At 38.5% G+C, this 16,073-nt stretch overlaps 1 protein-coding gene across 2 annotated transcripts; it reads right to left on the minus strand.

Annotated features, from left to right (window-relative positions):
• Positions 1 to 3,453: 3,453 nt before the first annotated feature.
• Positions 3,454 to 15,931, minus strand: LOC117299482 (MOB kinase activator 3B-like). 2 transcript variants are annotated; one of them, XR_004520080.1, is made up of 8 exons: positions 15,876 to 15,931; positions 10,396 to 10,546; positions 9,440 to 9,533; positions 8,769 to 8,902; positions 7,046 to 7,161; positions 6,345 to 6,431; positions 4,626 to 5,342; positions 3,454 to 4,502 (listed from the first exon to the last, which is right to left on the minus strand). XR_004520080.1 is itself a non-coding variant. In XM_033783023.1 (7 exons), exons 1-7 carry the CDS (start codon positions 15,909 to 15,911, stop codon positions 5,313 to 5,315), a joined length of 648 nt encoding a protein of 215 aa, XP_033638914.1. In that variant the 5' UTR covers positions 15,912 to 15,931; the 3' UTR covers positions 3,454 to 5,312. The 2 variants fall into 2 exon arrangements, 1 of the variants encoding a protein (XP_033638914.1); XM_033783023.1 differs by having other exon boundaries at positions 3,454 to 5,342.
• Positions 15,932 to 16,073: the final 142 nt, after the last annotated feature.

A 16,073-nucleotide genomic window follows, 5' to 3' on the forward strand; every position in this document is an offset into this window, starting at 1 on the left:
CTGCACCTCAATATGTTGATACCAGGGGTCGATTTCACAAAGTACTTGGGACTAATCCTAAAATAGGACTTTCCTAGGAGATATTAAAAACTTAAGGCTAGTCCTAAGTTAGGACGAGTAACTCTTCCTTACTCAAGATAAGACTCGCCTTAACTCTTTGTGAAATCCACCCCAGGGCTGCCACCCTGCAAGCAGCCATGAAGATTTTGTTACTCCTTCTTTTACTAGACTCTGATGAACTTCAACCTTAATTTTGCGAAAGCAAGAAAATACACATTTCTACTCTGTCACGATCAATACCAAGGTGATTATATGAAATAAACTCAACTTAAAGTAAACTTAAATATATACTATAAAGGTAGTTGTAGAACTATTAAGAAAATACTGGTTAAAATACTTTGTACAAGGAGCATTATGACCCTCCCTGCTGATTCTGTAACGTAAATATTGAGCCTTAGAACAGTCATCTTTTATGGAAACCAACTATTTTTTGATAAACCTGGGTTTCAAGTTTCTTGAAGAGTTTGAATGAGCCGAGTTCAACATGTAAGTATACATCGTTTCAGACATAATACTTCAGGCAATTGCCTCCTTGCCCCTGCTGGTGCCCTTAATGCCCCTTGAAATGTTCTAAGAGTTGAAGCAATTGCTTCCTAGCCCCTGGTTGGTTCCCCTGAAAAAGTTCCAGTTTCAGGCTTGATACTTGACAGAGGCCACAGGTAATTGCCTCCATGCCCCTGGTCATTGCCTTGGTGCCCCTTGAAATATACGTTTCAGGTCTGATACTTCACAGAGGCAATTGCCTCCATGCCCCTTGGTCATTGCCTTGGTGTCCTTAAAATGATCCAGTTGCAGACCTGGTACTTCACAGGGGCAACAGAGGAAATTGCCTCCATGTCCCTGGTCATTGCCTTGGTGCCCTTGAAATATACGTTTCAGGCCTGATACTTCACAGAGGCAATTGCCTCCATGCCCTTGGTCATTGCCTTGATGCACCAGTTTCAGGTCTGATACTTCACAGGGGCAATTGCCTCCATGCCCTTGGTCATTGCCTTGATGCACCAGTTTCAGGCCTGATACTTCACACTGACAATTGCCTTCATGCCCTTGGTCATTGCCTTGGTGCACCAGTTTCAGGTCTGATACTTCACAGAGGCAATTGCCTCCATGCCATTGGTCATTGCCTTGATGCACCAGTTTCAGGTCTGATACTTCACAGAGGCAATTGCCTCCATGCCATTGGTCATTGCCTTGATGCACCAGTTTCAGGTCTGATACTTCACAGAGGCAATTGCCTCCATGTCCCTTGGTCATTGCCTTGGTGTCCTTAAAATGTTCCAGTTGCAGACCTGATACTTCACAGGGGCAACAGAGGTAATTGCCTCCAGCACCTGGTTACTGCTTAGTGCCCCTTGAAAGTTTCCATTTCAGGCCATCAAGACCAACTCTCACAAAGATACTTAGCAGCAAATTGTGCTAAGCATTTATGTACCTGCTAAGTAAGCAAGCTAGCTTATACCTTTTATCTCCAGATATGTCTTAAGAGTAAATAAAAACAACCCTAGTTTGATATATTAAAAGTTGATAATATATTGGGGAAAAAACTGTCTTTCTAACAATCATTAAATGATCAAAACAATCATTAACCATTTTGAAATTATTTCACTTTACACGTAAGTCCTTTTTGTCTCCAATACTTTTGTGTCACAAATGGGTTCAAACGATAACAAAATTCACGGAAATAGTAACACGAGGACACCTTAAAGCAAGATTGAAATTTAAAGATGTACTAAAATTGAAATTGGTTACGATTTAAGATTACATGTAGATCGCACTACGTAGAGCTACAAAAAAGGTATAAAAATATTATTACAAAAAACCCTGACTGGTGATTTTAATTGATTCATATTGGTTATTGATTATCATTTTTGGTGTACCTTTAATTTTATATCTTCAAATGCAAAAATTTAATCTTTAATTAAGAGCCTGGCGAGGTTTGCGGAAACACCATGAACATAACTCTCTCTATGAGCTGTGGTTTTTTCTGAAAAGAACCAGTGGTTTGACAATTCAACGTTTCGATCAGTATGCTCTGATTGTCTTCAGGAGAATTTATAAAAATGCCTATTTAATGACCTTTGTCTGTCACAAGTTAAAAGTAAGTAATTTTCTTAAAATCTTTTCAGATGAAACACTTCGAGGAAGGGGGGGGAACACTTGAACATTTCTTAATATTGAACCCAATGTTGCAACAAACTTAGCTGCAACAATAACTATTTGTATTCATTTGTTGGACTTTTTTACGCCATAATTCAATAAAAACCTAATAATAACAATTTCAGCTTTTAACGATTAATAAAAAAATCATAAAATGCACACTGTTATATGATTAGAATTAAAAAATTAATTTAAGAAGTCTACTTACGATGAAATTAATAATTAAAATGTAATTTCTGCTGTCCAATCATTATAACCATTTTCATGTAAATCCATCACTAGTTACCAATCTCATAGAGCTGCTTACTAAAAGGAAATGTTATTGCTCAACAATGTTTCTGCTTAGCAAAACTAATCAGTATACCCTTTACTCTTGATTAGCTGACTTGAAGACACTGGACACCTTTGGTAATTGTTAAAGACCACTGTGTGTGTCTCAACATGTATAAAATAACAAACCTGTGAACATTTGAGCTCAATTTGTCATTGAAGTTGCGAGAGAATACTGGAAGAAAAAACACAGCAGCCCCACAAGTTGTGGGCTTTCAGATGTTCAAAGACCTCAGCTGAGGTCTCAAATTCAATTAAAATATTTTAGTGTTAAATTACAATGTACTTCTTCCTCAATTACTTCAGAGGGAGCCATTTCTCATGATGTTTTTTTAACTATCAACAGCTCTCAATCGCTCCATTGTTACCAAGTATGTTTTTATGCTAACACATATTTTGAGTAATTACCAATAGTGTCCAGTGCCTTTAAGAAACTGTTCATTTCCGTTTTATAACAATCCTGTGCCATGCAATACTTGTCAAGTGAGAATAATTCTCAGAAAGAAAAAAAATCTAAGAAACAAAATTACTCTACTCTGGACTTCAACCTTCCAAGAATTGTTTTTGTTCGTCAAACAAAGTTGAACTTTCATTCTCAGATTATATACAGAAAAAACGCATTATTTAAAATAGGGGTCAAAAAGTTAAAATATTTTGCATAAATCAATGCATACCTTGATTTGTCTTAAACATTTGTGATGCGATCGAGCTACATGAGTTGTTTGTCGGAACTATCATTGTGGAGAAATAAACCACAGGACATTAATTTTTTGTTTTTACCCATATACACTGATGTGTGTAGCACTGTATACTCAGTACTTTCCCGAGTCCTGTAAACAAAATCACAGGCATTTTTACTCGGGTGGGATTCGAACCCACGACCTTTGCAATTCTAGAGCAGTGTCATACCAACTAGACCACCGAGATTGCCCGGCAGCTAGAGGCAGTTTAAATCCTAGGTTTTAGCAGCGGGTACTGCAAATGATTTAAGCCACAGGAGATTAACTTTCAAATTTGTTACTGCTAAGTTTGAATGCATGCCAAAATGTATTTTAATACATACTGGCTATTTCAATCCTGATAAGTTACATCAAAAAGGGGTTAATATTAGCATTGAAAGAAATTGTGGCAATGTATTTTCAAGAAACAACTAAATTCTAAACCACCTGTTCCAAGTTTTCTTAATTTTCTTTTTTAAATGACCTGGGCCGATAAACGACTCACATTGCTTGATCGCATCACATTTGCTCCTAAATGTACCTCTATACATGTAAGTGTGAGTAAAACAAACTCAGAAAATACTTTGTTTTGTCAGGAAAGTAGACTCCAAATTTAGATTCCTGTTTTAAAAGCAACAAGTTTAACTCAACAGATGGATTTGAACCTGGGATATGCTGACGGACAAGTGAAGTGTATGTACTTACTAGGTGCTTCTTAAGACATTTCCCCCAGTAGTGCTTGATAAAGCTGATCCTGTCGGTACTTGGTTCAAAACTAAACACAAGCGGTGAACTTTTCTTGGTGTCGTGTCTACAATGCAGAAGTTTCTCTGTAAGTGTGATGCAGTTCCATTGCTTGACTCTCTATTCTGACGGTACTGGGTTCAAATCTAAACACAAGCGATGAACTTTCTTGGTGTCGTGTCTACAATGCTTAAGTTTCTCAAATAGTGTGATGCAGTGCCATTGCTTGACTCTCTATTCTGACGGTACTGGGTTCAAATCTAAACACAAGCGATGAACTTTCTTGGTGTCGTGTCTTCAATGCAGAAGTTTCTCTAATAGCATATTGCAATCCTGAGCTTGGCATTCTATTGCGACGGTATTGGGTTCAGATCTAAACCAAAGCGATGAATTTTCTGGATGACACATGTGCAATGTAAAAGCTTCTCTGATATAATGTTGCAGTCCTAAGCTTTACACTCTACTCTGAAGGTACTGGGTTCAAATCCAAACCTAAGCGATGCACCTTTCTTGGTGTCACATCTACAATGGAGAAGTTTCTTTTTGTAGAAGTTTCTCTAATAGCATGTTGCAATCCTTGGATTGGCACTGGCGGTACTGGGTTAAAATCCAAACCTAAGCGATGCACCTTTCTTGGTGTCACATCTACAATGGAGAAGTTTCTTTTTGTAGAAGTTTCTCTAATAGCATGTTGCAATCCTTGGATTGGCACTGGCGGTACTGGGTATAAATCCAAACCATTCAAATAGAAGTATCCCAAATAATTACAGTAGCTTAACTTGAGAAAAAATCTTACTGTGACGGTACTAGGTTCAGATCCAACCCCAGATGACAAACTTGCCCTTGCAGGTTTTTTGTGGTTCCAAAAGGCCTTGCAGTAGCAAACATGGTGGAGTGTGTTCTGACTCTGACGGTCCTAGGTTCGAATCCAACCCAAGATTAAACAGCGCTCAAAGAGAAACTTGCCCTTGCAGATTTTCAAATGGACTTAGAGTGGCAACATGGTGGAGTGTATTATCTGCCACAAGGTTTGAATCCAACCACAGATGATAAACTTCCCCTCGCAGGTTGTCATGGGGAATGCCAAAAGGCCTTGGAGAAGCATGGTGGAGTATATCAAAATAAAAGATGGCACATCAGGACTGGAACCCATACTGATGTCGAGGGAACGGTACAAATGTATTTATGCATGAGGTTGAGGTTGTGAACATAACATCTGATGGTCCGGGGTTCTGGTCCATATCAAGACTTTCTTGGAAAGATTTTGGCAACATGAGGGGGTTGGAGGGAGGGGAGTTTCTATCAATGACAGATCTTCATAGTCATCTCTCTCTGGAAATGAAAAAGGAGAAAAGACAAGAGTAAATATCGTAAAAATGTTTTATGATTTGGGGTTGAACACAGAAAAATTCACAAGAGTGAGATTCAAACCAAAGACCTTTGGGATTAACGTGTCAGCGCTCTACCAACTAAGCTATCTAGCACTATTTTGGCTGTCACCAGGGGCACGTTGCCAGCTACTCCTGGACTAAAATGGGGTTAATACCCCCCTTCACAATCTGTAAGGATGTAGGCATGGGTGTCATCCAGATAGAGCCAGGCTAGTAGATCAGAATGCACTACCTTCCCAAGCATTACACTGACAGATAGAGCCAGGCTAGTAGATCAGAATGCACTACCTTCCCAAGCATTACACTGACAGATAGAGCCAGGCTAGTAGATCAGAATGCACTACCTTCCCAAGCATTACACTGACAGATAGAGCCAGGCTAGTAGATCAGACTGCACTACCTTCCCAAGCATTACACTGACAGATAGAGCCAGGCTAGTAGATCAGAATGCACTACCTTCCCAAGCATTACACTGACAGATAGAGCCAGGCTAGTAGATCAGAATGCACTACCTTCCCAAGCATTACACTGACAGATAGAGCCAGGCTAGTAGATCAGAATGCACTACCTTCCCAAGCATTACACTGACAGATAGAGCCAGGCTAGTAGATCAGAATGCACTACCTTCCCAAGCATTACACTGACAAAACCCAATCTATGACCCTACCTTCAAATTGTTGTTACCTTCCAAGAAAATTTGCCAGTGGCTTATGACTGGCACCCCAAACAAAGATATTGACAAACAAAGGCCAATATAGATAGCGCAGTTGGTAGAGCCCCGGCACGTTAATCCGGAGGCCGGTGGTTTAGATCCCACTCTAGTCTACTCTAGTCAACCACAAATCGCTTAAGATTTAACCAGTTTATTACTTGATATCTTCCAGAAAACTTGTGAAAAGTCTTAAAACAATAAAGATCTCTCTTTTGGGAGGGGGGTGCTTACCAAAGGTTCTAACTCTTTTCCATCAATGAGGTTGAATTCTCGGACAAAGTAGTAGAAATGTTTGTAACAGGTGTTGATGTGGGCTTCCTGTTAACATGAAAAGAAAAGTTGGTTCAGGATTTCACCTTCAAATATCAAATTCTCGTATGTCTGTAGTGTTTCCTAACATAGACATGTTGTATATGAGAAGTTCTGTGTCCAACTTGTGGCATGTTATGGTCGAGCAGTCAAGCGCACTCAGCTCAAGCTCTGCTGATCAGCAGAGTGTTGGTTTGAGTCCGCTCTTGACACTTGTGTCCTTTAGCAAGACACTTAACTATTATTACCTCGTGTGTTGCGTATACTAAAAGAACACAGTTACACTCATCGTTAAAAGAAGGGTTTGGCGTGGTGTTTCTGGCAGTGGCTACTGAATGCACCACAGCACCCTGTGAACCCTTACAAGACGCTACAAAAATCAGTCTCATTATTCAAAGAAATCAAAAACCTGCCTTAAAATGTTTCTGTTTATGTTTCATGGCGCTCGCTCATGATACAAAATAAACAGTTTGTAAAAAAGGAACAGAAAAAGTCTGCAGCCATTGTGTTATGCATAACCTCAAGTGTCTTTTGCGATGGCTACGGAAACAGCAGCCATCATGGCAAGTTGATCTAGCTACTGTTGCTACAATCTAAAGATAGAGACGGAAATCAGTACTCACCGCTCCTATTGCGACTAAGTTCTCAAAATGGTGGATGTAGACGTGAACGAAGACTCGATGAAGTCTCTTCAGAATGTTCTTGCATGTGTTGACAAAGTTCTTTGGGAATGGTACATCTACAAGAGACAAAGAGGAAGTTAAGTTACCATCAAGATCATTTCAAATATGTCACAAGAAGTTTATGTGATTTGAGGCATTGCATGGTGAGGTATCCATGTATTGTGTAACACAAAAAGAACCCAGTACACTTATCGAAAAGAGAAGGGTTCACCCCAGTGAAGGGGTTCGCCCCTGGCTGTGGCTGCTGTATGCGCCGTAGCACCTTGCGCCGTAGCACCTTGTAAACCCTTATAAGGTGCTACATAATTGGGTCTCAGAATTCATCACTGCAATAACCTATCTTTCGGAAAGTTTGTATATACTCAGCGCCTTGAGTACCTTAGTGGTAGATACGTGCGCTATATAAAATTTTGATATTGTATTATTATTACTTGGTTTCCCGTAACACCATGTTGTGTATACCTTCTTGCTGGGTAGAATATGTTCTTTTGAGAACTTGTCTACCACCGAGTAGATTATTTGAATTTTGGGAGACTTCTCCACTACCCCGTAGTAGATTTTATGAATTCGGGAAACTCTTCTCAGTTTCGAAAGAACTGTCCTTTTTTCTTAGAAGTCTCTTGAATTCCAAAAATCTTTTCCGCTGCAGCAGAATATCAAGCAAGAAAAGTTCTCAAATGAACATAATCTACGCAGCAAGTAGCATGGTGTTACGCAAACCATCAACTAAAGGCAGTGGACACTATTGGTAAATACTCAAAATAGTTATCAGCATGTGTGAGAAACTGCTCCCTCTGAAGTGACATAGTTTTCAAGAAAGAAGTAATTTTCCACGCATTTGATTTTGAGACCTCATGTTTAGAATTTTAGGTCTCTAAATCAACCATCTAAAAGCACACAACTTTGTGTGACAAGGGTGTTTTTTTCTTTCATTATTATCTCCAACTTTGATGACCAATTGAGCTCAAATTTTCACAGGTTTGTTATTTAATGCATATGTTGAGATACACCAAGTGAGAAGACTGGTCTTTGACAATTACCAATAGTGTCCAGTGTCTTTAACAAGAAGTTGTTTGTTAAAATAAAGGAAATAACTACATTGTACAAAATTACAAAGTAGGAAAGTACAAAAGCAAGAAAATACATTACAAAGTGTCAGGCTATGATTTAGGCAAGAACCAGGCTAGCGATGACATCATTTCCAATAGTGCAAAACCAATCTATATTGTGGAGAGACCATGACATCAGACTGCAATTTAAAACTTCTCATCTGATTTCCTGGTTCAGTCAGGAAATCAAACGTCTACAGGAACTATCATCTACCGGGGAACCACTCCACTATTTGAGCAGGGTAGTCGGGGGGAACCACTCTCAACATGCTGGGTAATGTTTATATCAATCTTTGGTCAATGTGTGCTTCTGGTTATGCTGTGAAAGGTGAGGGTTTGTTTTAAGACCTCATTTAGGCCCAATGTCATCAAGCTGCTTAAACACAAAAAAGTTGCTAAGCACAACAAAAATTATGTTTACCAGAATAAGGTTACAAGCAAAAATACCCTGTCACATGTACAATTTGTGACTGGTAATCTGCTCATTTCTGCTTAGCAGACAATTGTTAAGCATTATTTTCTGCTAAAGCAGCTCAAAAAGGGGTGCCACTCACCAACATTAACGGGGAAGACGGTTTCTTTGTTTATGAGTGTCTCCACCCATTCCATAAGGTGTGAGATGTACTTATTAGCCGGGAGGGCTGTCGGCTTCTTGAACTTTTCACCGTCGCACCACATATACTCATACCTGAAGAACAATAAACAAAGCAAAAACTTTTCACAATGAAGAAAAACCTTCCTAAAGTTCAAAAACATACTTTCTCACGGGCTAGCAGCTGAACATTTTATTTAAAAATTTGTTCGCACCACCTCATATCTGATTAACAAAGAGGAAAATGACAACAAATATGGCCTTAAACTTCACTCTTGGAGGAGCACAGCAATTTCTCTCTGGTAAGGAGCACTTCTATGAGGAAAATGTCAATTTGCATTGGAACCTTGCAAAGGGCACCACATCAAAAGCACAGGGCACCATGACAGTAGACCGATCCATTAAGCTCCGCCCCATTACGTATTGACCAATCACAATGCAACGAAGGTCCGACATGCGTGCGCGTATGCTTGGCACGCGTGGCAGAGTTGTGCAGAAAGGCATTGGAGAGGCTCACGTGTTCTTGCTCACACGTGCGTCGTGGGCGGAGCCTAATGGATCGGTCTATTGCAGTTGGTGCTGTGGGTATTTTTGAGACCTGATAGTTACATGAAGGAGACATTCTAGACTCACCTTGGTCCACCAGACATGATTGGACAGGAATCATCAGTGCAGTATTCACATATCGTACCATAGATGAGATTAATACGATTGAAGAAATCAACAACTACAAAGCAGATAAAAACAACATCAATAATCATCATTAGAACTCTATTTTACTCGCTTGATTCGGCTACAAAATACCTGAGGAAACTGTGTAAACTAAGTCAACAGTTCAGTATTTGAAATATTTGAATCTGGTAAAAGACTTTCAACCAGGCCTGACCTGAAGTATTATTTTAAGCATCTGAAATGACACAAATTTGTGCAACAATGGTGTTTTTACTTTCATTATTCTCTTGCAACTTCGATGACAATTTGAGTCAAAATTTTCATTTTTTTTCTTCTTCATGCATGTGTTTGGATACACCAAGTGACAATACTGGTCTTTGACAATTACCAAAGGTGTCTAGTGCTTTTAAAGGGAAGGAAATTATAACTTAAAAACTGATTTGGTAACGAGCATTGGAGAGCTGTTGATAGTACAAAACATTGTGGGAAACGACTCCCTCTGAAGTAGCGTAGTTTTTGAGAAAGAGGTAATTCTCACTATTAAAATAATAAAAAAGACTTCTAGCTAGAAGTCTTTTATTCCTAGCTGAAAGTACACAAATTCGTGCAAGCAAGGGTGTTTTTTCTTTCATCATTTTCTCACAACTTTGATGACAGATTGAGCCCAAATTTTCACAAGCTTGTTATTTAATGCTTATGATGGGATACACCAATTGAGAACACTGGTCTTTGACGATTACCAAACGTGTACAGTGCCTTTAAGGACACAAGTGTCATGACCGGGACTCAAACCCACACTCTGCTGAACAGAAACAGCAGAGCTCGAGTCCACTACTCTTATCCGCTCGATCACAACACGCCACATAAGCAGAACAGATTATTATAGAAGGTCTACAATTGGTCAGTTTTGTTCTTACCATGAACAGCTAGCCAATCATTGAGGTCCTCTTCTGCTGGTAAAGCTACCACCGCCTTCAGATCAAGGCCGGAGTTCAACGACGCCATCGCCTTCTTATGAAGTTGATACCGTAACGTTCCCGGCTCAAACTTCTTCTTTGGCCGGAACGTCTAGAAGAAAAGAAAACAAAGAAACATAATTTGATTTTACTCTACACAAAGCACTGTTCACTCAGTACTTTCCTCGAGTTCTGTGGAAAAAAAAGACAAATCACTGGGATAGGATTCTAACCCACAACCTTTGCATCGCTGGAGCGGATGTCTCACCACTAGACCACTGAGCTACAAGTGTTGATGGATAAAGGCAGTTTGACAACAACAAAACAAAACAAATACATTTTACCAAACAGTAAGTCCCAAAACAACAGGCCTGATGTTTCAGGGTTTTTTAAGGACAAGGGCACAGGGGCATTTTCTCCTTGGTAAAGGACATCTCTTTGAGGACATTGTCAATGGAAAATTTTTACCACTCTTGGTATGGGGCTACAAGACGAAAAATTATTTAAAGTGAAAGAACTTGGGGGACTGAAGTAGAAATTTATATTCCTCTTATAACAGTCTAGATTCAAGGAAAGAGGGAAACATGCAAAGACTGGGAGTTCCAAAAAGATATGGAATAAAACTTGTGGAATGTCTCTTTATTCTACATTTCAGCTATAAAAAAAAGAATGTATGGGTACGAAGAAGCAGAAAGCCTTGTTTTCAGGCTCGACATTTGTAAAAACACGATAGTCAAACAACCATAACCGTACCAGGCAAATATTGATTCCACTAGCACTTAGAGGTGTGTCAACATTCAATGTATTTATGGATGGCCCTTAGGGGATACCATACTTTCCTGTAGCCTCATTCACATGCCCGTAATGTTAACAATAGGATCATAAAATGATCACTCTGAGATTGACCTTTGATTGACCCAAGGGATTTGATCCGCCCAATCTACTTGACTACAAATACAACCACTGTTTGTTTAGAAATCCTCAAGAGATTTCTGGCAAATTCTGATGTATTTGAAGAAGGCATTTTGTACCTTTAGACCTACTAAATGTTGAAGTTAGGTATTGTTTTAAAAACCTCTGTTTAGATGTAAAACCAGCAATGTAAAACCAGCAATTGTTGATGTGTTTTGTAAAAAGCTTTAGCCATTTACAAGCAGCTATTCCAAATTATCAATATTTACACACAATGTGGGTGGGTCAGTCGAAAGAAAATAACTAAAATCTGAAATCTGATTGATTGTAGATAACAAAAAAATACAGAAGGAAAACTATAGAGGGTGATTTTAAAATTTTAAATTGGAATAAACATTTAGTTTTTAAAACTAAATTGAATGGCCCACCTTGGGCATGAAAAACCTGTAAGTATGGCCCCTCAATTTGGATAACCGCTCTAAAACAGCTCATTTAACTGCACTTTGTGATGACAATCCATGTTCAGGGCCACTCCAATCAATAAAGGAAGTGACCGTTTTATATCTACAATGAGTCTTTGTGCAGTTATTCTCTTGTATTGACACTACTGCTTGTGTGCAAATACAGCATGGCAAACAAATACAACATAACAACCAGCGTTTCACATAGTTAAAGTAAGTCCTAAAGAGTTCAGATTAAATGTTTTGAAAAGAAAAAATGATACTTTAATCCTGATCTGTCCTATTCCCAAACCAGGGCCACGAATTGACCCAGGGCACCCACATCAATTGCCAAAATGCCGGCTGTGCTTTTGCTGGATGGTGCTGTGCTCCTTACAGAACCAAATTCAAGGCCTGAGTTAAAGGCAGTGGACACTATTGGTAATTACTTAAAATAACTATTAGCATAAAACCTTACTGTAACGAGTGATGGAGAGCTGTTGATAGTATAAAACATTGTAAGAAACTATGTAAGAAACAGCTCCCTCTGAAGTAATGTAGTTTTCAAGAAAGAAGTAATTTTCCACAAATATGATATTGAGACCTCAGAATTAGATTTTGAAGTCTCGAAATCAAGCATCTGAAAGCACACAACTTCGTATGACAAGGGTGTTTTTTCTTTCATTATTATCTCCTAACTTCGACAACCAATTGAGCTCAAATGTTCACAGGTTTGTTATTTTATGCATAATGTTGAGATACACCAAGTACGAAGACTGGTCTTTGACATTTACTAATAGTGTCCAGTGTCTTAAAACAACCTGTAAAGAACATTTTCTTATCACAGGCCTGATACTTCACAGAGGCGATTGCCTCCGTTGCCCCTTGCCATTACCTAGGTGCCCTTGAAATGCTCCAGTAGAAATTTACAATTTCCTCATAGGGTGCCCTTTTCCAAAGAGAAAATGCCTTGGTGCCCTTGCCCTTTCAAAAACGAAGCATACAGCCCTGTTATCATATTGATTCTTGTCGCTGAACAAATTCTGGTGCAGTAAGAAAGATTTTCCCACCGTGATATCAAGCCCTGCCTTTGTGAGCAAGCGCTGCGGCAGCCAGGTGCCTATACAACAGTCCCACCAAACAGGAAGTGCAGCAAATTGCCCACAACCACAGTATGTTCTCCTCTATTATTACACCTGGAGCCGATTTCACGAACTGCTAGGTTTAATCCTATCTCGAGTTAGGACGAGTAACCCATTAACCCGTCCTAACTTAGGATGGGTTCATGCATCCTAACGTCTTTGGATATGGAACTGAACCCGTCCTACATGTAAGTTAAGATTAATCCTAAGTTAGGAAGAGTTTGGTGAAATCGACGGCTGGGTCATAAAGTTCACAGACTCTGATTTGAATAACATATTGTCCCCATGATTTTATAGGCCAAACACTTCGATCAATATTAACAGTTAATTTATATCTTTATTCTTGTGTGATGTGGGGGGAGGGCATAGAGGGGATAGAGTTCAAGGAAGTCCTCATCGCGAGATAAACTTGAAGAAGCCATTCTACTTCTAAGTGGGTGTAATCTTGCACAAATAGTAGTTGCAAATAAGGTTACCAGCCAAACTATCATATCATGTCACACAATTTGTAAATGGTATCCTGTTAGTTTCTGCTTCACATATAACTATTATTATTTAAAGCAATGTTTTCCACTGTAAAGCAATTCTTTGAAAACTGGGCATAAAGTTTATGATGTCTTCATCTTATTCCTGAAGTAAATGCGTAATCTCAGGAGCCCAACAAGAGCTCAGTACCTACATGTACATGTATGTATGTATTGTAACACAGCACAGATAGATACCACTTTGTAATAAATTCAAATTAAGAAGAAACCTTGATGGCACTTTCAGAGCTCCATATTAAACACTGTGTTATCTTTAAAAGGTTAGAGGAAACAACCTAACACAGTACACAAACAACTTTGTACAGAGTTTATAGTTGTTGTTGCTCAAACATTGAGGAAACTAACTTCAGGGATCGGCTACATAAACGTGGTACATGTAGCAGTCAAATTTTCCAAGTCAGTTTCCTTTGTGGTTTATTAAAAAGTAGCAACCCCTTTAAAGACACTATTGGTAATTGTCAAAGACCAGTCTTCTCACTTTGTGTATCTCAACATAAAAATAACAAACCTGTGAAAATTTGAGCTCAATTCGTCATCAAAGTTGCGAGATAATAATGAAAGAAAAAACACCCTTGTCACTTCAGAGGGAGCCATTTCTCACAATGTTTTATACTACCAACCTCTCCCCATCACTCGTTACCAAGTAAGGTTTTACGCTAATAATTATTTTGAGTAACTACGAATAGTGTCCATTGCCTTTAATGTGATCCCTCTACTGAAGCAAATTAGTACAAACAAAACTTGTACGGTGTCTTTTTTGCAGCTATTCTTTTTTGTTCAAAAACAAAGAGAAAATTGAATGTTTCAGGTATTAGCAGTCATGTGACAGTCAAGAGGCATCTCTGTTGCCCTAGTTCAAATGTTAAGTTCTCCCTTCCTTGGTGTCTCTTTAAAGTCCCACAGACTTGGCCCACAATGTTTTCAGTGACTAGCCAACAGGACCAACTAGCTAGAAATCATTTCGCAAGTCCAACAGATTTGTACATGTCCTTATGAAAAACTATTCAATTTTAAAGCCATTGGAGCCTTTCTGTAAACAGTATTGTCCAAGTCCCACACTTCGTGTATCACAATCTAAATCTGAGGTCTCAAAATCAAATTCGTGGAAAATGACTTCTTTCTCGAAAACTATGGCACTTCAGAGGGTGCCGTTTCTCACAATGTTTTATACCATCAACCTGTCCCTATTACTCGTCACCAAGATTCAAGAAAGGTTTTATGCTAATAATTATTTTGAGTAATTACCAATTACACTGCTGCTCGCCTCGTTTCTTGTCTGCCTCGTTCTCACCATATTACACCTATACTAATGCAATTGCATTGGCTCCCAGTTAAGTTTCAAACAGTTTACAAAATTCTTCTGTTAACTTTCAAGGCTCAAACATGTCAATCTCCTGCTTATTTATCTGAACTTGTTCATCATTATTCCCCTACTCGGACTTTACGATCATCTCAACAGTCATTGCTTTCTGCTACTAGAGCTTCTTCCATTTTTTATGGCCACAGATCTTTTTCTTACGCCGCACCGTTTCTTTGGAATAGTCTTCCTGTGCATATTCGCCAAGCTAATACTTTACAATGTTTTAAGTCCTTGTTAAAAACTCATTTGTTTAAAGCTTCTTTTTTGTAATTTGCCTATTTGTATCTTGTATCTTTCTCTAATTGTTTATTTTATTGTTTCTTTAATGCGCTTAGAGGCTTTTGCATTAGGCGCTTTACAAATGTCTTATTATTATTATTATTTAATAGTGTCCACTGCCTTTAATCAAAAGTTTCTGTTGCCAAGAGCAATTAAGACTAAGACTAAGAGTGTGATCAAACAAAACAATCCCTTTAATTTTAATATGACTCATTAATATAATATCGGAAGATTTAGAATGCTGTTATTGTTCAAAACTACTAGAGTGGAACCAACATATGTTTTAAGACATGTTAGATTATGACTTTCCATAAATATTTACAAACAACCTGACAGTTTTTCCCTCATTATTGATTTACATACAAACTACAACTTGTTGACAATTGCTTTGATAAATGTACATTAAACGAATCTGCAAAGAAAGTGGTGGACTCCCCTATTTACAAAGATTAACACTGTGCAATTTTGTTCTTTTATGATATTTATTACTATATTAGCAAAAGGCAATTAAACTGATTGCTGTGTACGTAGTGTGCAATAACCAAACAGCAACAAATTGCCATTGATTCCCACAGCACTACGTTTGCATAGCACACAAACTGTGCAAGTTCGGAAGTAAACACAACAACTTTCAAGTCGATTCTAACTGAAAATAAAACGTAATTTTCAAATAAAACCTACTCACAAATACACCCAATTGTACACAACACAATAAAGATACACATGAAATCAAAATATTTGTAGAAATGTGGTAAATTCTTACCCTTTCCTTTCCACCGAAGAACCCCTTTAGATCCATTTTCACGTTTCCTCAATAAATGCACACAGAAATGACCTTATTTGACCTGGTGGGTGATAAATTTGCTGGTAGCCTGTGGATGGTGCTGAATCCAATGTGCAAGAATGTCACCAGTGATAGATAGAGTGTACGGAGGCCCAAATCGGACGTTGATAAAATCTA

The sequence above is a fragment of the Asterias rubens genome, chromosome 14 (genome assembly GCF_902459465.1).
Source record: "Asterias rubens chromosome 14, eAstRub1.3, whole genome shotgun sequence".
In the NCBI taxonomy this organism is placed as follows: domain Eukaryota; kingdom Metazoa; phylum Echinodermata; class Asteroidea; order Forcipulatida; family Asteriidae; genus Asterias; species Asterias rubens.

Coding starts and splice junctions, on each gene's coding strand:
- LOC117299482 (XM_033783023.1), bottom strand. CDS start 15,911: ATGGATCTAAAGGGGTTCTTCGGTGGAAAGGAAAGG. Junction 6,432..7,045: donor ACTTAGTCGCAATAGGAGCG/GTGAGTACTGAT, acceptor TCATGTTAACAG/GAAGCCCACATCAACACCTG. Junction 5,343..6,344: donor GAAAAGAGTTAGAACCTTTG/GTAAGCACCCCC, acceptor TTTCATTTCCAG/AGAGAGATGACTATGAAGAT.